Source organism: Acomys russatus, chromosome 12, assembly GCF_903995435.1.
Source record: "Acomys russatus chromosome 12, mAcoRus1.1, whole genome shotgun sequence".
Classification (NCBI taxonomy): domain Eukaryota; kingdom Metazoa; phylum Chordata; class Mammalia; order Rodentia; family Muridae; genus Acomys; species Acomys russatus.
This window is the reverse complement of record NC_067148.1, coordinates 12,167,138-12,190,213: the sequence shown is the minus strand read 5'-3', so window position 1 is coordinate 12,190,213 and position 23,076 is coordinate 12,167,138. Positions and strand designations below refer to the sequence as shown.

The following is a 23,076-nucleotide window of genomic DNA, read 5'->3' as shown; positions in this document are numbered from 1 at the left end:
GCAATAGAAGCTGAGAGTCCCCCTCAGATGGAAGGAAGCTGAGCTTCAAAGAGGACTCTGAGACAAGCCAAGCTGCAAAGAAGACTGAGATCAGACCAGCTCCCTGTAGGAAGCAGAAACCAGGGCTGGAGAGATGGCTCAGAGGTTAAGAGCACTGTCTGCTCTTCAGAAGGTCCTGAGTTCAATTCCCAGCAACCACATGGTAACTCACAACCATTAATAATGAGATCTGGTGCCCTCTTCTGATGTGCAGGTGTACATGCAGGCAGAATATTGTAGAATTGGTGGGGGTAGGGGTGGAGGTGGTGGAAGAAACCAACTGAGCAGCCTGGAAGCGGTTTAGACCAACTGAGGCACCTAGAAAGGACACTCTCTGACCCGTTGTGCTGCCTGTAGGCTACACAGTGTGCTCCAGGTTTTCCAGCTTTTATGAGCTGCCACCCATTTTAGAGATGGGCTTTGAGCCACTTCTGCTGCTGTAAGTAACCTCTATAGAACTCACCGCTTCACTAAGGTGGACTTTGGTCTGTTATGGGTTTCCTATCAGGGGTGAATAGATGTATGTCTTGTGTCTCCTCAGGAAAAGTTTTGTCACACAGCAGTGAGTTAATACACGTACATATGATTCATAGTACTATCTCTGAGGGGGCCCACACATAAGCCCTGTGGTTTACAGACTGTAACAAGGGCTCCACCCACAATCCCAATCTACTGGCATGCATGTCTTTCTAAGTCCTTCCAGTTGATCATGTGAAGGGTCAGAGATTTGTGTCTAACTAATAAAGTGACATCCAAGGATGAGAGCCATCTCACTTCTGAGAGGACATTTCATTGTAAACCACTTTCTTAAGCCTAGCATAATTCCTTGTAGGGACTTTACCCAGCAGCTGATAGAAACAGATGCAGAGACCCACAGCCAAACTTTAGACAGAGCTCTCAGAGTCCCGTGAAAGAGTTGGGGGAGCTGGAGGTTCAAGGGCTCCACAAGAAGACCTATAGAGTCAACTAGCCTGGGTCTATGGGGCTCACGGAGACTGAGCCACCAACCAAACAGCATGTATGGGCTGGGCCTAGACCCCCTGCACATATGTAACAGACGCACAGCTTGGTCTTCATGTGGGTTCCCAACAACTGGAAGGGTAGGAGCCCTCTCTAACTCTGACGCCTCCCTTTAGATCCTGTTCCCCTAACTGGGCTTCCTTGTCTGGCCTCAGTGGGAGAGGATGCACCTAATCCTGATTTCACTTAATGTTCCAGGGCAGGTTGGTACCCATGAGGGACTTCTCCCTTCTCTGAGGAGGAGAAGGGTGTGTGTGTGTGTGTGTGTGTGTGTGTGTGTGTGTGTGTGACTGTGAAGGGGGAGAGGACTGCAACAAGCATGTAAAGTGAATAAATTAATAAATTAATGAAGGAAAAAAACCCAACAAAACAAACAAAACCCCCCACTATCTCACTAGAGGGTTTCACTGTAGCTTCTCTCTATAGCTGGCTTTGAGCAAGTGGCCTTGCTGGAGAGAGGGAGACTCATGTGGCAAGGAGGTAAAAACAGTCTGTGGCCAATATCAAGATGCTAAAGTCCTTTTCTGAGGAAATTCTACCAAGAGTGCCTGTGAGGAGAGCCTCCAGATAAGAACTAGCCTCCCAGGCACTCTGACTGCCGTTTATGAGACCCTCAGCCAAATACCAATTAAGTCATGTCTACGTTCTGAAAAGTAATAAGTGGGTGCTGTTTTATAAGCTACCGGATTTATGGTAATACTGTACAGCAGCAGACAGGTAGTGCTATATAACGTCAGCTAAGAGCACACGCAGGACACAGATTCTGGTTGCTAAACACAATTTTGCAAGGAGGACATCAGAATTCCTAAGATGTGTCTGATTCCAGGGCCAGGGCAGGGGAAACTCTATGATGAACCTGGAACACCTGTGGTGTCACAAAGTAATGAAATGGGCAAAAGAGTATGAAGTCCTGTGAAAGGAAACCAGAAGCTGTTCTGAAGGGGCTCCTAGCTCCGAAGATGCAGTCACTTGAATAATGAGGTCAAGACGAGCTATATTGGATTTTCAACCAGATATAATATGGCTATTAGTTCCTATCGCCCTGTCAGTGCTAAGGAAGACATGACAGTATTTCCTCACAGAACAGAAGGCGTGAAGGTCTACACATCGCACTGGTATTGCCTTCAAGCAAAGTCTATCAATAAATACTAAAATTGCTAAGCAAAAATTTGGGGCACATGACATACAGACTCAAAGTATCTCCCCCAATCCTTAAGGAAAAGATAGAATTTTCACATTGCAGAAGCCCAGTCACTATCATGGGAGCCAAGAGATCAAGATTAGCATTATTATGGTAATAAACAGATTAAGAGTGAATCTTTGAGATGATGTTGGGATGCATCCTTCAGTGGAACTCATCCAAAAATGCATAACCGCAGTGTGGTCATGAGGGGGAAAAAGATAGAAGACCCCCAAATCTCAATTTGTGGATATTCTATAAAATAACTGACCTGTAATCTGCAAGATTATCATGAGAGAAAAAGAACGTGTGACGAGTTAAAGAGAAGCAAAAGCTAAGCATAATACAGGGCTCTGATTAGAACTCTAAAGAAGACGACAGCCATTAATGGTACACAGGTGGCCAGTAAGTATGTGAAAAGATGGGCAACAATATTCCTCCTCAGAACCATAAGACACAACTTTATAAAGAGGCTAAAATAAAAAAGCCAAACAAATGATGAGAGTTAAAAAAAAAAATTGGATGCTAATACATTGTTGGTAGCAATGTAAAACAAGCTTAGCACCTTACACAAGTCCAATTCTGAGTGGAAGCTCCAAGAGAAACTAAGACATGTTCTCGTCAGATCAACATTATTCATAATAGCAGAAACAAGTGGGAGGAGAAATGGAAAACAAAGTCAAGCACAATCACAGCAAGTGGATAAGCAAAACTGTGGTCTTTTCATGCAGGAGAATGCTGGTTACTAGAGACGGGCATGAATCTACCACATGGCCAAACCCAAAAACTCTGTGCTAATGAGCTAGGCCAGGCACATTGACGAGATGTGCTTATGCTCTTGGGAGACGTCTAGGATAAAGACGTCTACAAGTAGGAAGATGAGGCATGGCTAACTCCACTAGAAGGTAGGGAACGCAGGATTTCCTTCTTAGGTAAATGTCCTAAACGTGATGTGGCAGTGGATGTCTGGGAGAGGTTGTTTTTTGGTGTGTTTGGAGTTGACTCCAGGGTCTTACATATAACAGTAGGGCTTGCCTTGCATCCCACATCTGCGAATACACGATTTTGTACACTTTAAAACTGGGTGAAATGCATAGCATGTCCCCACAAAAAACATTCTACACCTCAAAAAAGCTATGTCGTAAAAAGCTGTTGGTCCTTTCTTTTCTAATTGACCTTCTTCTGTAGTATGGCATTTGCTGATTACTATTTGAAAATGCCTGTCAAAATCATCAGGATTTTATAAAGGGGACAATCATTGAAATAATGCAAAGGACATTTTGGGATAAATCTAGCTTACAGAAAATATCTATATACAATAGGATTTGTGGTAGGCTACTTGCCTTAACCTTAAAAATGTGAGACCTTTGAACAAAACAATGTAAACAGTCATTGGGGTGTTTTTACAATAATTAAGGAAATTTGAATACATTAGTTTTAGAAGACAATAACAATTTATTGATAGTTGTGTGAAACAGAGCCTCATGTAAGTAGGGCAAGCTATGCCCTGAGCTATAACCCAGTCCTGCCTAATGCTAATGTTAAGAAATGTGTGTATGTGTGTGTGCGCGTGTGGAGAGGCCAGATGTCATGTGAAGAGTCTCTTGATGCTCTTTGAGACAGGGTCTCTCACTGAGTTGGAGCTCTGAGATTTGGCTAGCCTGGCTGGCCGGCAGCTCCAGGGATCCTGCTGTGTACCATCAGGTGCTGGGATGATGGGTGCACGCCTATGCCTGACTTTTACGTGACTCTTGGGGTCCAAACTCAGGTCCTCATGTTGGTCCAAGCATGTTACTGATTGAACTATGGCTCCAGCCCCAGAATAGACACATGTGGGAGTGTTTCATGAAGGAGACCACAGTATTAGCTGAACCAAGTGCAGCAAGTGCTGACAGTTACTGAACCCGAGGAGCAGGTGAGTGGGAGAGGGCTACAAGTCTTTCTTCACTGCTGTGTATCTGCAGTTAAAAAAAATTTTTTTTAATTGTTATTCTTTGGGACCAAAGAAAATAAAAAACACACTGACTTCTAGGGAGCAGCACAGGAAATAAATGTGGGCAAAAGTATGAAAACAGTGGTTGGTAGATTGTATTCAACAAACTTAAAAAATTATAGCTACCAATTAAAGTTTTTATAATGACAGTAGTAAGATGGAACTCAAATGAAACTAAACTAATTAAAACCAGGGGTGGGGTGGGGAGAAAACAAAGGTTCATTTTGACTTCATCTCCACCAAGCTCATACTGTGCAGCACATTAATATGATCCAGTAATATTCAGGAGTGTTCAAATCCAGGCAAAACGCTCCTCCAAAGCACAGACTAGTGTAACACTTGCCTTACGAGGTTTGGCTCTCTCAGGTTGAGAGGGGCGCACTGTCTTTTACTTCTCATCCGGTGTGAAGACGGCTCTTCTGGCTCATTTGCAGGGTTAGCAGTGTTACTCAACACAGAACTGGTATCCGAGACCCAGGATGTTCTGCTACCTAAAAAGAGTATTTTCACAAAGATTTGTAAAAGCATGTGTAAAGATATGGAAATAAATATGAGATAAATAAATACAGTTCACCAATCAAATAGATCATATTTTAAAACTAAAAAAAAAAAAAAAAAAAAAAAAATTCAATTTTAAGAGAAAAAAAGAGCTAAAATGCAAAATAAACGTAGGGTTTTCATTGCTGTGATGAAGACCACAAGCAACTTGGAGAGGAAAGGGTTTATTTCACTCACAGTTCCACAGCACAGTCCGTCACTGAAAGAACTCAGGGCAGGAACCTGGAGGCAGGAGCTGATGCAGAGGCCATGGAGGGGTGCTGCTCACTGGCTTGTTCCCATGGCCCACTCAGCCGGCCTTCTTATAGAACCCAGGACTACAGCCCTGGATGGCAGCCTCCAGGGTCCTCCCACATCAATCATTAATCAAGAAAGTGTATTACAGATTTGCCTACAGGAGGCATTTTCTCAACTCATAGTCCTTCTCCCCAACTGACTTTAGCTTGTGTGGGGCTGGCATGAAACCAGCCAGGAGGGCAATAAAAAGGCCTACAATGTTTTAGCTCTGAAATCACCAAAGCTCTTCATGGCTCAACTCTTCACACACTTACACCAGCCCCGTACACTTGTTCAATACATACAGATCTGGTTACTAACTTTGTGAAAGTCACCATGAGGCGGACAAAGATGAACTATTTCTCTAACACTTCCTACTACCCGGACTCTTTAATTCTTCTGCCTTGAGTTCCTTCTACCTAGACTAGCCTCAGCCTCTAAGCTCTAGTGGTCTATGGACACACTGAAATGCTAGTCCCAAGTAGAGAGATGCTTACAAAAGGATCTGCAATGTTATAAAATCCCTGATGACAAAGGCATTCCTCACGACTGCACACTGAGGACTAAGTGGGATACGTGGTATTGCACAGAACGTGATTTCACTTATGTGCTTAAAGCTGCAGATTCAAGCCGGTGCACATATGGTAATGGTGGCTGCCACTCTCAGTGGCCTCCCCCCCAATTTAATTGATTATTTACAATAACTATTATTTTATAATTAGAGTTAAACAAATATAAACACTAAAGTTAAAAATCTTACCTTCCATTAGTCTAAAATGCTACCTATTTGAGATTGTTGCAGTTTTCTCTAATCAAACTTTCTCACTATATATCCTAAGCTTAATGTCTGCTTTTTATTTTTGTTTTGTTTTGTTTTTCCGAGACAGGGTTTCTCTGTGTTGCCTTGACTATCTTGGACTCGTTTTGTAGACCAGGCTGGCCTCAAACTCACATTGATCGCCTGCCTCTGCCTCCTAAGTACTGGGATTAAAGGCATGCACCACCACGCCCGGCAATGTCTGCTTTTTAAACAATTTACCGCATATTGTATCTGTTAAACTTTACATTTGTCTGATCACATGAAATGTATGCTGCTGGACAGAGCCCCACTCTTATAAAACTTGTCTTCAGTAGAATAAATTGAATACAATTCCTTATATATGCACTTAAGACATTTAATTTCCACCAAACACATGAAGAGGCCTTATCTGCCTAAACCATTAGATAAATTTGTAGTAAAGGCTAAATCAGGTTATAGATTTCAAAAACCCATCATAATCTGTTACCTTCTCAATGTACAAACTTTCTTTCTTTTTTTTTTTTTTCTGTTTCTAAAGATGATGATATACTAGTATTTTAAACTTTTCACAAAAAAATGCGTTTCAACAGAAAATATATCACTGGTTAAGTAAAAGGAATACAACTCTAAAGCTTTGGCCTACCTAGTCCCGACGACGTCTGTGCTCGGCTGCAGCGTTTACGAGTGCCTTCCTTTCTTGTTTCCTTCATATCATCACTCTCCAGGGAAAAGTCTTCTCTCATCAGGTTTTTACCAGAAGTACTCAAAGGCACAGAACTCTCACACATATTGTCCAGGGAAGACTTCATGTTAGATGAAGGCATCTGAGATAAAGGTTTCAACATCTTTGTGCAGAAGTCTGCCCTACTCTTGGCAATTTTCTCATTCTCCAAATAGTTTTCCTTATCAGTCTGTTGGGGGTCAACTGACTTTGTGAGGTCAAGGTTGGGTGCCATCTCCACTGCTCCATGGGTATCTGAAGACAATTCTAAAGTGGTCTTTCTTTTCTTTGACTTGGTTGGCAGTTTACTAGCTGGGCGGTTTAATTCCTTTACCACTCCCACAGAGAAGGCGTCTCCCAGTGAACTCACAGTGCTGCCTTTCTGCTTCTTTGGCAGGTTAGTTTGTTCTCCAGGACCAGATTCTGCTTCATTTGTACTGTCTTTTAAGCCAGATTCCAAGGTGACAGACACCTGTGAAGAATCAGTTAACTGCAAAATACATCTGTTCTTATTCTTAGCTCCTGTCAAAACATTCTCTGCTTTACAGGGTAATTTTTTCCTTTGTTTTTTAACTAGTACGCAGGGATCTGGAATTGGATCACAATCTTCCTTTTTATTACTGTTGGTTTCCCCATCACAGCAACTCATACCATCTTGACGCTCTTTTATAGAGCCATTCACACCTGCATTAACAGTCTCGTATATTTGGTTCATTTGAGAAAAGATTTCTGATCTATTAACCTTCTGACCAAGTTGCTTGTTTAATGGGTCACGTGCACTCTCTCCATCATCTTCATGTATTTGGATGATTTTAGAAATTATTTCTGTCTTCCGATGCACATTTTGTGTAAGCTTCTTACCTACTTTTGAATCACCGTGGCAAGCAGGCTGCATGTGATGGTCATGCTTTCCCAGCCCCAGGAGGGTTTGAGTCTTATAATCACACAACTTCGCACTATCTTTGTTACAAAGAGCAGGCATTTCAAACTCACATAAATCTTTGAAGGTTCCAGGGATATCTTCATCTTTTTGTAGTAAGAAAGACTCATCCTTTTCTGAGCAATGAGCACCTCTGTCATTACTAAAACGATCCACTCCAGAAATTACTACTGTCTTGCGATTCAGCTTCTGCCTAGAGTTTTTGCTAATTTGGGACTCATTCTGAGCAGGGTTCATGCTAGTCATCTGCTTGTGCAAATCCAGAACATTCTGGGTCTTACAGTTACGTACGTTTCCATGGTCTCTTGTGAAAAGAAGAGGAGTTTCAAATTCTTTAGAAGCTTCTAGGTTTCCATTGGTGGGCTCTTTATTTGCTAGGGTTTGGAAGGGAAAGTTGCCCTTTTCTAGAACGTGAATATCTTTATCAATATCCTCATGTATTTGGTTCATTGTAGAAATTATTCTTGTCCTCCGATTTATTTTCTGCCTAGGCTTATTTATTTTTGATTGATCTTGCTGAGCATCAACATATTTTTTCAAGTCTGACATAGTTTGAATCGCAGAGTCACAGACATCTTCATTATCTTTGCTGGAAAGATGAGCTATATGAAATTCATTTGCAACTTCTAGGTTTTCAGAAACCGTGTCTTCATCCTTTTGGTTTGGAAATAAGTTATCTTTTTCTGATTTATGAATCACAAATGTCTTCCGAGATGGCTTACTTAAATTACAATGGAGGGTGTTCTGACACAGATTAAACTTACTGTCTTGGAAGAACTTGACTGAACCCTGGGAAAAGGGGTCTGTTTTCTGTTGGTCATCTGTCGTGTGTGTTTGCTTCCTCTTATTATTTTGTGTGCTCTCTTGACCCACACCGCTCTGGAGGGTTATTTCTCCCAGCAGGTTTGCCGGAGGAGGCTGTTCAGGATTGGGGACACAGTTTGGGGCTTCTGAACCCCCTCCACCATTTGAGACAACAGAGTCTCCCTCCGGTCCGTTTTCAGTCTTTTCCTCAGCATCCACATCTGAACTACCTTTACATTTTCTCTTTGGTCTTCTTCTCTTGTCAGAGCTGGGATCTTTCACTTTTCTGAAAGCCTCCTTTCCACAATCTACCTTTTTCTTATTTTGATTTTTTTTGCTTTTTGAAACTGTAATGATTTTGCTTACTTCACTCGCGGTTAGATCCATGTCAGCATTTTCATACAGAGTTTTTTGCAACTGAAGGTCGTCAGTACTCTGTACTTGCTCCATGTGCTCTGCATTAGGGTCACCGGCAGACTCAGAAGGTAAGTCAGGCAGGCACTGGGTTTGTCGTTGCGTTTTATTACTGCTCTCATTAGTACAACCATTCTCATTATTCCAGTTTGATCCCAGGCTTACAATCTGTTGGTGATCTAAATCTGTCACACACAGAATGTTTGCAGTAGAAGACCCTCGCTTCTTCCTCGTAGTCACATTATTAAGTGATAATTTTTCCCTTCTGGGGCTGGGAGATAGGGTAGTTTTCATCTCACTCAGAGAACTCTTAGGACTTTGATCTGAGTGGCAATGGCTCTCTACAAAATAAAGAAAGATAAAAATAAGTAATAAGCTACAGTAAACAATCACAGAGAGGATTTCTGATACTTTGTTCTTCTTAGATCCTTATACTATTCAGAATTCATGCTGATAAAAATTAGAATAAGTGGAGTACTCGTGTCATATTTTACATCTAAGTCCATGGAAAATACATAGTACTGGGCATCCCTTCAGCTTCTGCCTCAAGACTAGAATGGGTATATCCAACAACGAGCCTATTAATGACTACCGCGAGAGACAAAGGAGACCAATAGACCCAAATAATAGCAGTAACTCTGATATGAAGGCTACCTATGTCTGTGGAAAGGAAACACCATGCTCTAAGCTTAACAGTTAGGGTTGTGTATTCTGGTCTAAAAATAGTTATCAAGTTGTAAGCACCATAGACTACAGCACAGTATTATCAGTTAGGACGACCATGCAAATGAAGTGTGCTGTCATGTGTTCTTACTAAGTCCTAACTCAAGCTCATTAGCACCAGCACAGTTTTGTTTCTGTTGCTCTGATAAAATACAGACAAGAGCATCATGAGGGAGAATTTATCTAGGTCACAGTTCCAGGTTATAGTCCATCACCACAAGGAAGTCGAAGTGCCAGGACCTTGAAAGGGATAGCCACACCCACAGTCGTGAGAGCACTGAATGATGCGTGCTTGTACTCAGCTTGCCTTCTCCACTCTGAAACAGTTAGGGATCTCCTGCCTAGGAATGGTTCCACCCACAGTGGGCAAGTCTTCCCAACCCAATGCAGTCATGATAATCCTCCATAAGCACACCCACAGGCAAATCTGATCTAGACAGTCTGTCATGGGGTTTCTCTTTGCAGGTGATTCTAGATTATGTCAGGTTGACAATCAAAATCACTGCCCGCTTATGAACTTGAAAAAGTCACCACATCCCCCTAAACCCACACTCTTCATATCTCTAAGGAGGGGAAGATAAATTAAATGAATATAATGGTGTTTCCAAATCTCAAGCTAAGCAAAACGGACATCTCAGTCCTGCTCATTTTTGAAGATCACTTCTAGACTAACAGTATTAGGGTCCAGTGGATCTGACATTTGCCAGGATATGTACTTCAAGTTAAAATTTTCACCAGTAGTTTTAAGTGGCAGAAGTTAGGAAGTACAAGTTAGGAATACAAGAGAGCTACCTAACTCTGTTTAGGCATTGTTGCCCTCAAGAAAATCTGAGGAACAACTACCGAAGTTCTAAAAACAATCATACCTTTAGGAAGTACATCAACACTAGAAGTATATTCTGAATGACCTGTGCCACTGGTTTGCTGAGTATCTCCCTTAGGAAGCAACATTTCCAAACTACACTGATGTAAGGATGAAGGCTGAGGTTGTCTGGATACTGAAGAGGTCCTATCAGCTGATGCCTTTGATAGAGTTCTCTTGTTACACTTTGTGTTCCATTTATCATCATCATCACCATCATCATCATCATTTTCTGAAGTTAATGGTACCCTAAAGGCAAGTGAGAAAGAATTAAGAAGTTCTGTATTTTACGAAAGATATGTAGAAAGGAAAAAAAACATATCACTATACTTAGGCCAATAATCAGACCATTTAGAAAATATGGGAAAATTATGCAAAGAAAAAGTAAAAACCTGATAAGCAAACAGGGATTATTAAAGAAATGGGACATGGGCTGGAGAGGTGGCCTAGCAGTTAAGAACATGTGCTGCTTACTCTTCCTGAGGCTCCTGCCATCCACAATGGGCGGCTCACAGCTACCTTTAACTTCAGCTCCAGAAAGATCTGCCCCTAGTCTCCATGAGCATCTGAACTCACAGACATGCACACACTTATAAACACGCACACACACAATTTAAAAAAATGTTTTAAAAAAGAAATGAGATGCTATCAAACCTCTCTGTATGAAAACCATACAGACAGGCTTAAATAGCTTTTCTCAAGCTCTTAAAGAAAAATAATACCACTCTACGATTCTCTTCCTGAAAACAGAAGAGAATACTTAGAAGTCAGCATACCTGAAACACCTAAACCCGAAAAATAGTTGCAACATAAGAACATTATGAGTAATTTTCATTGTAGCACATATGTAATAACACCTTTAAAAACAACAATAATGATTTTGTGATATAGAAAAGGAATGCAGTAGTGGTTTATTATTCAAAATTAGATCATTGAGAGCCGTGGCTCAGCAGGTAAAGGTGTCTGCCCTGAAAGCCTGGTGATCTGAGTTCAGTCTCTGGAACCCATGGGAAGGTGGGAAGAAAGACCCACTCAGTTGTCCTCTATCTCCACAATCATGCTTTTACACCCCCATACACACATCATGTGCACACATACACCCACTAGTAGTAATTAACCAATCATTGCATTTCATTATATGAATAGAAAAACATTAAAAATTCATTATAGTAATAAAGGAAAGGATTATCTTTTCAACAGCAACGGAAAACGCACTTGATTAATTCAACAGCTATTCATGAAGAAACTCTCAGGGACTAATTTTAACTTGTGTTTTCTTTTTTCTAAGACAGAGTCTTACTGTGCAGGCCAGCTGCCCTTGAGTCACTACAGTTTGACTCTTTAGATGACTGAAAAATGAGAAGTAAAAGGACTCTTGAAACAAAGGTTAAAAACTTGGCAAAGCAGTAGGAAATATGAATGTCCTTATTTTTAGTAAGTGAAATGAGATGTTATTAAAAAGTTTTGACAAAACAAAAAACTGTAGGCTTGGGGCCAGTAAAATAGCACATGGGGTAAAAGTGGTTGCCATACAAGTCTGAGGACTTGAGTTCGATCCCTAGAACCAACAGTGGAAGGAAAGAAATAACCACTGAAGTTATCCTCTGATCCTCTGTACAAGCTCTGTGGCATTCATGCATCTACGCACGCACGCACGCACGCACGCACGCGCACACACACACAGAGGTCTCTAGTCTATTCCCGGAGTCCCCACTAAGAGACGGAGTCCGTTGTCAATACAAACACATAGGAATTTATTGGGCAGATGCAACAGGCTCTGTCCAGCTCTTTCAAGCTGCAGACCCCGAGAAGCAGAGGCATGGGCCTTTGATAGGTTTTAGACAAAGAAATGAGTTTTATAGTATGTGATTGGGTGACATTTGGGCAGAAAAGCTGCAAGCAGGGAGTTACACGCCTTGGCGTTTCGTGGTTGGATAATGAGTGGAGGGGCAAGTTGACCTATGGAAAAGATTGGTTGAAGCAGTCACAGGGGGTATTTAGGAATTTTTTTAGTTGGGGAGGGGTAGCGGAAAATTTTAAACACAGCTGGTTGTCCTTGAGTCCAGCTGGACCCTGAGCACAGACTGAGACCTTGAGTAAAGTTGGACTCAAGGTTTTTCCTGTCCCTGGCACACGCGCACGCGCGCGCGTGCACACACACACACACACACACACACACACACAATGATCTGATATCTGTCTATCCTTGGTTCAAGCTGGACCCTCTAGAAAATTACATGCTTTGGCCCTAATGGGGGTCCTTAAGGGAGGACTGGGTAAGCCGACTTTTACATTTTTCCAGACTTTGGCCTTAATGGGGGTCCTGAAGGGGGCTGGTTCCTTCAGCACGCATGCACGCACACCACACACAATAATGAATTAATGTAAACAAACAAACAAAAAACTGATGACTGTGGGCTTAGATAGCTTCTCTCAAGCTTTTAGTGTGCCTGAACTTCTGATATTTTGCCTCAGCGTGGAATTTTATTAATCTGATTGACCTAGAAAATCCAAGTGTTCATATCATACCCAACAATGGAAGCACAGTAAGAATGCCTGCTGTTATTACTTTATCCAACTTTGAACAAGTAGCTATTGCAATAAACTAAGAAAAAAAAAAAGATACATGGCTTGCAAAAGGGAAAGAAACTGTCCTTATTTACAAAAATCAAAAGTATATTCATAGAAAATTCAAAGAGACAGCCCCAACAAACTATTAGAATTAATAAGTCCACTGGAAACAAGGCCAATATCTGAAAATTAATAGTATTTTTTTTTTTTTTTTGTAAACTAACATCAAGAAAACATAATTTAAGACAACTGCACTGAGTACCCTGGTACATGCCTGTGATCCCAGCATTCCAGTAGTGGAGGCAGGAGGAACAGGAGTTCAAGGCCAGCTTCAGCTACATGAGATCCTGGCTCAAACAATCAAAACAAAACAAAGAAATTAATTTAGCACAACACTAAAATATCAAGCAAGTAGGAAAGAACCTAGGATATAGAATAACTCTGTATTAAAAAAGAAACTATACATAGACAAAAATGCATAGCTAAGTAGACCAAGTGGTACAGCGCGCTTATAGATAAAACAATTGTATAAAATGTCTGTTTTCCTCAAACTGAACATATTCCCAGCCAAATTTCTAACTCTCCCTTTGTGTGTGGGGTGGGTGGAGGGGTGGGGAGGTATGTGAACTGGTAAGCTAGTTCTGAAATGCAAAGGGCCAAGAATAGCCATACTAACACTAAAAATGAAATGAATGAGCTAAGAAACCCTCTTAGAGGCAGGTACCAACTCTCTAAGCGCCTTTGTTATTTCTCAGCTACATGTACCCTAATGGTGCTTGCCATATGATCCATTTGGGCTGCTTCAGTTCCATCAGGTAGCCCTTGAGGCCACATGCTCATGGTCCATTTGGTCCCATGGTGGCTCCCTTCTCTCCCTCCTCCAGCCTCAAGGTCCCTTTGAGATCCCAAGCTGGGGAGCCTAAGTCCTGCCTACTCCTCTTCTGCCCCCCAAGCTTCTTTATTTAACAAGTCAGAGAATATTGGTTGTCAAAGTCACACAAAGTCACCTGCACGACACCATTTGGTGTATATTGTCTGAGTGGTAACCAGGCCTTGGGGGCCAGTAATTTGCATTAGAATACATAGTACCAGACCAACCCCCAACAAACAATGAGTTCAGAAGTAGTTTCTTACACATCCAGCCAGCCAGCTCAGTATCATACAGATGGAAACAGTCATTAGGTGAGGGAAGGATAGTGTTTTTTATAAATGGTGCAAAGCCAATAAGAATTCCACACCAAGAAACAAAGCAACAGTAACAAGCGTGATCTTCCCTCATATCACACCTAAAATTCCAGGTAGGCTGGAGATCTAGCCGGAATAGGGGAGCCTGAGAGAGGAGGTGGGTGAGTACGCAAAGCTAGGCTGGAGACCTGGCTCCAATCCCTAGGATCCATACGAAGATCAAAGGAGAACACTCCCTTCATGCAGGTGGCCTCTGGCCTCCACACATAGTCCACAGCATATGCAAGTGCCTTCCCACACCCATCATGTTCACAATAATAATGAAATAATTAAAAAATAAAAATAAAAAATGTAAAAGGGAAGATGTATACACTTGGTATAAAATAGAGTAAACAGTAAAGATCAATAAAGGGTCACAAAAAGAATTAATCAGAACACTAGGAGGGAACACACACACACACACACACACACACACACACACACACACACACACTCAGCTTTATAAAGAATTGTGCATCTAAATATCCCAAGGGGACAAAAAAGAAAATATGCAAGCCAGAAAGAAAATATTTTTATACACAAAGTAAAAAATAAAAACAATTCTAAGAGCACATCTGAACAAATGTTTAACTTCATTTGTCATCAGGGAGTAAAAATAAAAGCTTGACTTTGACCCCACCACACACTGGGGATACAGGACAGGAGTGCTCACACACTGCTGGGAGGATCATGCTCCAGAAACAATTTGGCAGTTTCTCCTACAGCCACATACATATCTCCAATAACTCTGCTCCTAGGTAGACAGGTACTAGGTACACACCAAATGCAATGTGGATTTGCTCACCAAGCAGGCGATATCTATAGATCTATATGTGGCAGCCTTACTCGTAACAGATCAAAATTGAGAAGCAGCAGCCCAGCAGAAGAATGGAGCTATGAAGATGACTTATAGCTACAATACAGAGAACACTACAAACAGAATGCTGAGCAAAAGGCAGGGTTTTTTAAAAAGTATTTTTCAATCACAGAGGAATCTCAAAAAGCATAAAAAATTCAGCTATGATGCTTTAAAGTCAGAATCCTTGGGTAGGCATTGAGTGATGATCAGAGAGGAAGCTAAAGGGATATCTGAGATCATTAATAATGTTTTTTCTTTATGGTATTCTGAATATGGTCATATAATGCTGTTCATTTGTGAAAACATGCCTTTAATATGTACATAACATTTCAAGCAAAATCTCATTAAAGAATACAGTCAAATTTTATTTAACCAAGTTTCAAACAATTACCTCGCAAATGGAAGATGGATGGATTTGCATTGCTTACTGATCCGTTTCCTCTTGCTAGCTGACAGGAGAAAAGAATTTTGATGGAACTATTTTTGAAGGAAACACACACACACAAAAAATGGTAAGATAATCTATTATATCAGACTTGTCATTAAAATAGCATAGATTCCACTAGGATAACAACACAAACAGAACAAAACAATTCTTGCACAGTGTATGTGTTGCTGGGGATTAACTCAGGACCCTGTGCATGCCAGCTAACTATTCTACCACTGAACTACCCAGCCTTTCCTTTAGCCTTTAATAATTGAATAAGTATAGTGTAAAGATAAGGTTAAAACAGCCCATCCTTCATCATACTTTCCAATGATAATCACTCCTGATGTTTGTTAAGTAACTTTCTAAACATTCTATAAATCGAAAAAACAAGGCTACACACCCATGTATATACAAGATAGTTATAGCTATATATAATGTGTTCATGTCTACTACACATGTGTTATGTAGCATGGAAACACATTTGGGAGTTGCCAATATATGTTAGTAATTAAAACAAAGACTGGTAAAATTACTTAGCCCTGATAAAGTATAGGTAGAAAAGAAAAATCCAAGAACTGAGTCTAAGGAACTCTGAAAACTTAGCAGGTGGGGAAGGAAAACAAAAATGGCTAAAACCAGTGTGTACAGCGGGCATCAGCTGTCTGGGATGACTGCTCCCTACAGAGACCTGCTACCCAGCCTGGCTCTCCCGATACTCCTCATGCTGTAATGTACATAATAAACACACGGAGGTTCTGAGCTGCCGGTGGTGCATCTCCATCAGGGCGCAAGGCCCACAGCATCCCAGCTTTTCTGTTTGTGTGTCTGTTGTTTCTTTATTCCCAGTAGTTTTAGTTAGGTCAATCCCTAAGCTGTCACAGCATAAAGGCACTTGTCAAGAAAGCCTTATAACATGAGTTCAACCCCTGGAATCCATGTTAAGGTAGAAGGAAAGAATCAACTACATAAAAAAAATTTTTTTTTAAAAAACCTCAATATACAACAAGATTTAAAAGAAAAAAACGAAGTATTTATTTTGGGTTTGCAAGATGATTCAGTGGACATTTTTTCACACACAGGTCTGATGGCCTGAGTTCAATCATAGATCCCACAAAATGTCGAAAGAACCAACTCCTGAGAGTTGACCTCTGACCTCCACAACCCATCATGGCATGTGTGTACCCACCCATAGCTATACCTACTAAGTAACAAATAAACTTTTTTAAAGACAGAGTAGACACGAGCCTTCGTCCTCACGTCACAACTGCAGTGAGAGGGAACTGTGAAAGCAAACTCAAAGCTCGTCTGCTGAATAACAGTTAGTTCCCAGAGAGCGGACAACGAACTTTCAAGCTGCACCTTCACCGTCTTGCTTCTGTCCCCACCTGATCCACTCTTCTTTACTTCAGATGCTAATCTCAGGTGTCTCTGAGATGCTTAAAGAGAACAAGTCCCTCTGGGAACACCACTTTTTTGTTTGTTTGTTTGTTTGTTTATTGAGACAGGGTTTCTCTGTGTAGCCTTGGCTGTCCTGGACTCCCTCTGTAGACCAGGTTGGCCTCGAACTCAGGTCGATCCACCTGCCTCTGCCTCCTCAGTACTGGGATTAAAGGCGTGCACCACCATGCCTGGCACATCACTTTTACATAATGTGCTTTGACGGAGAACCCGCATGGCTTTGTAGCATGCACTTCAGTTAGCCTAACAGTGCTCCTAGGGCTGGTCTCCAGAGCTACTACATAGCGTGACACCCTTTCTTCCACATCTTACTAAATTGTTTCAAGTCAATTCCTATACTGAGTCTTTTGCATGTCTGTCCTTTATTTTATGTCAGTATTTTAAATTGTCTAGAATTGATCTTAGAGACTGGTGTACAACAGGATCTGCCTATTTTTCACCCTAATAGTTTTTTGATTTTGCCTCTTTATTTTAAAATAAACTCTTTTCTAACTTGAAATGCTTCCTTTCTACCAAGACTTTGCTCCTAAATCTTTTTGGTGGGTCACTATGTTCCAAAGAGCTATTTAATATATTATTTTAAATCAAAATTTGATTTTAATGAAGTAATTACAATTATAAAAATGATGTATTCTACATGGTCACTATTATTTCCTTGCACATTTGAAGCTCTTACGTCGGTGCTATTTACTTCATCTCGACTATCTTTAGTAATGCTAAAAGCAGCTCCACTCATCTGCATTCACTCACCTCAGAAAGACTGCTCATTTCAATTGCAGTTATCAAATTATTGTTCACAAGTGATTCTATTTCTATAAGCTTCTTATTCTGTGAATGTAAAATAAAGATGTCTTTTAATTAAGATTTGGATTTTGTTATAATGATTCCATATATTTGTAGACAGCATCAGTGTAAGAAGACTCCAATTTTTACAATTTTTTATTTTATTCTTATTTTTGGGGACAAAGTATCACATTGTAACCCAGGGTGGTCTAGAAGTAACTACATAGCAGAGACTGTATTTGAATTCATGGCAAGCCTTCTGCCTCAGCTTCCAAACTACAGGGATTACAGACATGGATTAATACCTGGTAACTGAGATCACATTAAATTCAAAAGCTACTATAATGAAAATCAAGTAGCTGTGCACACACAGACATACTGTGGACACTTATGACATCGGTAATAAATTTTCTTCTATTTTTGTTTTCTCATAATCATGTATCATATGGAAAATAAACAAAGTTGGTCAGTAATATGAATTTAATCATCAAAGTATTGCAGGCCACTTTTCCATTTTTAAACTAATTTTTAGTCACTTTAGACCTAAAACTACAGCTATAACTTAGTTAAATACTAACTTTCATTGCACTGTCTGTAGCTAGAGGTTGGAAGGAAAAAGAAAGGACCACCTCCATTCTATTTGGCTTGTGGCCAATGAAATGCAACACTAAAGGAGAACAGAGATCTGTGGGATAATCTCTTCTATTCATATGCTCACCATTTAAAGATGACGAAAGGGCCAAGTTTTGATTATAGTGAGCAAGCACATGTTGATGACGGTATTATGCTGGTTTCTAGAGCACACAGCATGCATTTAGAATAAGATTTAAAATGTCTTTTCCATTGCCAAGAGGAATCTATCCTTTAGCATAGACTTACATGGCATACTGACATTCAACAATTCTCTACAACTGGAATTTTAAAAACATTTTTAAGAGTTTCTAAAGTAATATAAGATCTTATTTTAATGTAGAGTCCACACAATAAAATTTCCATACCAAGTTATTTAGCTTCAGGCGAAGAAAGGTATTCTCAAAACTCAGCTTCTCTACTTCCTTTTGTAAGAGCATCTTTTCGGTAGAAATTCTTCGAGAATTCTCCTTCTCTTTGCTCAGAGCCTGAGCTAACGCTCTGTTGTTGTGCTTTAGAGAGATCTTGAAAATAGACGAATTGTCTGCAAAAATATTTTTAAGAAGTTAATGCCAAGCTTATACCGTATTTCTTTTAAAAAAATTCACATTCCTTAGTAAAATTACTTCAGAAAAAATGCAGTTTAGTTTATAGATATCAAATGATGGTTGGAAAACAATGGCAATATAAGCGTAGTTTTAGAGAAAAAAATGTACAGAGTGTGAAGTTGAAGAAATAAAAGCAAGAGAGAAGATGACAAGCTGAGAGGCCCGCAGCAGGGAACAAGGAGCAGGAGCATTGCAGACAGAACAGTCGCAAGGTGAACTGTGATGCTGCCACCTGCCCCTTCCTACCTCGACTAGAAGCAGGCTGAAAGCTGGCCACGCAGCTCTCACTGGAGACCCACAGGTGTTAGGGCAGCCAATCTGAAATGTGTGCAGAGGTTTCTGGGCTCCACAACTCAGTACAGTTGTCTATGCTCCTAAATACCATTTCCTAAACCTCAAATGAAAGGACTGATCATCTAGAGCCTGTGGGAGCTTCACCTCTACCCAAAAGGTTATACCTCTTTTAGTAATTGACTGAAATCTAAACTTGACCTCTTATTAAAAAGAACTATGTCAGTGTGATTTAAATCACTACTGAAATGGTGGCAAAGAAATTTCAGTGAGGATCCAATGATTAAATTCACCTAAAAGTATTATGTTCCTTTAGTATGATTAAATCATAATTATATTTCCATAATTTAGATTTAAATTTTACTACATGCCAATAACCTACCTATTCCATGGTTTATATATCTATTAATATAATCTATACACACACATGTGAGATAGGATCTGGCTAATATATTCCTACCTTGGCCTCTTGAGTGATGGAATTACAGGCATGTGCTAACAAATCTCACTAAAATAAGTTTTGTTAAATATAACCTTTTTAGATGTCCAGAGAAAGATTTTGGGCATCTAAAAAGAAAGAAAGAAAGAACGAAAGAAGAAGAAAAGAATCCATGACAGGCCTTCATCTTCGGCACAGAGTAGTTTCCCTTGACTCTCCTTGGTATACTCACCAGAAACAGACCACAGCCAGCTAGGGTTTCCAGAAGCTACAAAAGAGTAACCTTCTCCTGCTGTTTGCCAAATGGTCTTGACAAATGAATCAGGACTCAGCCACTGTGGGAGGATGGTACTCACAAGAGTTACCTACAGGTCCTGGAGGAGCACTGTCGTAAAGACACTTAGGTGCCTTGGCTCTGTCATAAGTCCTGGGTGTGACATCAGCAGGACATTCCCCAACGTAGTCAACATAGGTATCAACCATTGGGATAATTTGTGGGAGCAATAAAAGTTTATCCTGGGGCGTTTCTCACCTCCATGGAGGTTTAAAGGTTTTATTTGTTTGTCTGTTTGCCTTCCTAACATCTTATTGCTAGGATTCACACAATCTCATTTCCCAAATGCTTTCTTGGTGAGCTTTGGCCTGTATAAAATAACGTACTTACCACCATACCTAATCTCGGCCAAGCCCTTCTACTTTGCTCATCGCCTGACTGCCATAAAACAGACCAAACCTCTCACTCTAGTTAGCGCTATTCTAGAGAAGCCATATTGGTATTGTCTTTGCAGGCTAAGATGTAGCTGCCAGGGGACACGCCTGCCACACTGCTTACTGTTCCACTATCACCAAGGATAAGGTAGCAAAACCATTCAGCAGAAGAGCTGAGAGCCATGGAAAAGGTCAAACAGAAGAAGTAGGCACCAAAGAAGCATTTTAGTAGTTTTCTGCACTAGCTAAAGTATGGTAGTAAATCAACCAGTTCTTCAGGAAGGTAGAAGCTGAGTAAAGCGTCAGACGAATGGTACTTACTTAGTATTTTTGTTTTGATTTTTGAAGCAAGAGAAACATTCAGCTTTGTCTTTGAGAGTCTGTCCTTCACTCGCCTCTTAATTCCAGGGGTGACAGAGTCAACTTCCATCACTGAGCACTCCATCACTAAAGAGATAGGAAAAGAAAGACGAGGGTGGGGAGTGCAGTGCTGATTAATAGGAATAAAATAAAACTGGCAGCTGGAACATTCTAAAGTGCAATCACCGTGACTTAAAATACACTGTGCACATAAGTATTTGCAAAGTCCTTTGCATAAAACCCGAAAACAGGACTTTATATACTCAGGAGAATTACTGAATTCCAAAAGGGTAAATACTTTGTTTTGTTTTTCCATTCAGAACTGTATTATATCTCCATGCCCAGCAGACACAACGGACTAGGTACAGGTGACAGAATATGGCCCCTGCTCTCACAGTCGCAATGATCTAGTCTGAGACAGACACGGTTCTGCTACCATGCAGAAGAAGTGTAACCTTAGCCGGGTGGGTGGGGCTTAGCAGAAGCACAAAAGAAATGATTGATTCCAGGAGAGAGAAAGGGCTGGGAAGATAGGAAATTATAAGCTTACCTACGTCTACTAGGTCTATGATCTACTAGGATTACAGGGTAATAGAAAGGAAGATGAATAAATAGACGACATGACGAGAGCAGTGGCTTTAATACACAAGGTATTAGAGAAGTAGTTAATGCTCTCTGGGCAGAGGAAACACATCAGAAAAGGCTTCATGAGGTGCAAACAGGTAATGCCTGAGCTTGAGCGGGGTCAACTTCCTAAATCTATGTCCCCTCCACAAGCCTCCCTCTTTCCATCTGTATATAAACACCCTGTCAGCTGCCCTCACCCACTCCCGACACTCAGCAGCCCCACTGCTGCTTGCTGTGAGCCCACAGAACTATCACACTATTTTTCTCATGCCATCACAAGAATCCCTAGAGTGCCACCATCCTTAGCTTCCTCACTTTAATTCCTCTCAAGTCTTCACATCTTATAGTAGGCTAGAAAATGACCTCCCTGGGAGCCACAGGCCAGTCTGACCAGGGAAGCAGGCAGGCTCACTGCAGATCTTTCATCTCTCCCTCCATCCCTGTCAGTCTAATCCCCCAGTCTCATCACCAGCTCTGTAGCAGACCCTCTGCTGTGAGCTCTCCTCACTCCCTGCCCCTATTCTCAGGGGAATAAACAGGTCCTGGTGAAACCCTCTGCTTTCCTCCCTCCTGTGGGCCCCCTATGCCATCACCCAGCACATCTCTAGCCTAAGTGTCAGCTCCCAGTACCCAGAAGCACATTTTACCTGAAACCTCCAAGGGCCACACCTATCAGGACTCCAGGAAACACACAGCCACCACACACACACTCCACAGAACCAGAGAGGAAACGGAAACCAAGGAACATAACACCCACCTGACAAACACAAGACCAGATGTCTACACCTAGAATTACAATCTTCTCAATCCCAGAGGGCTACATGCCAGTGTAAACACACAACAGCCAGGACAATCTGTATCCACAGAATCTAAGAACCCTACCACAGCAGACCCTGAGTATTCCAACATAGCTGAAGCACAAGAAAAAGACCTTAAAACAGTCTTTATGAATATGATCATGGCCCTTAAAGAGGAAATGAATAAATGCCTTAAAGAAATCTGTTGAAGTGAAATATATGAAAATACAAACATATAGTGGAAGGAAATAAATAAAACCATTCAAGACCTGACAGTGGAAAATGAATCCCAAACAGAGGGAAATATGGAAATTAAAATTTTAGGAACGTGAAGAGGAGCCTGAGAGGCATACCTCACCAACAGAATGCAGGAGACAGAAGACAGCATTTCTGGCACTGATGACATGACAGAAGAAACGGATATCTCAGTCAAAGAAAAGTCTAACTCTTATTTATTTGTTTATTTATTTAATTTTGAGACAGTTTTTTTCTGTGTAGAAAATGATTACTATCCCATAAACGGTGGACTATAAAAGCACATAGCAATAGTGTCATCTCTCAAACACTTGAAAGGGAACAGAATATACAAACCAAGTCTGTCTTTCAAACATTCCAGTCAGAAAAATTAAGTTTCCGCTGAACTTTCCTAATAAGCTGATTCTGACATAGTCCCTTAATTTAATAAACGGCATTATCAACGACCCAAATGCTTGTGTTAGGAACTAGAGTCTTCTTTAAGCGCCCAGTCACCTCCTACATCAATGACTTCACCAAGAGGCATTAACAGGAGACCCTGGAGTATGATTCCAGGGCTAGTTACTACATAGACACCAACACATCACAAGTAATGTTTCGGACTGTGTTGGTGTCCCAAGTCAAACATTTTATCTATACGATCTTAACATTTGTAAGTCTCAATTTAACAGATATATTAAGTTATAGAAAATAAGGGCTAAGTCCCT

At 40.8% G+C, this 23,076-nt stretch overlaps 1 protein-coding gene across 1 annotated transcript; it reads right to left on the bottom strand.

The window, feature by feature from the left end:
• Window positions 1–4,559: 4,559 nt before the first annotated feature.
• On the bottom strand, window positions 4,560–20,775 carry Sgo2 (shugoshin 2). The gene is made up of 7 exons (XM_051154525.1): window positions 20,652–20,775; window positions 18,653–18,828; window positions 17,622–17,699; window positions 15,375–15,460; window positions 10,334–10,578; window positions 6,509–9,085; window positions 4,560–4,723 (listed from the first exon to the last, which is right to left on the bottom strand). Exons 1-7 carry the CDS (start codon window positions 20,773–20,775, stop codon window positions 4,560–4,562), a joined length of 3,450 nt encoding a protein of 1,149 aa, XP_051010482.1.
• Between the last annotated feature and the right edge of the window lie 2,301 nt (window positions 20,776–23,076).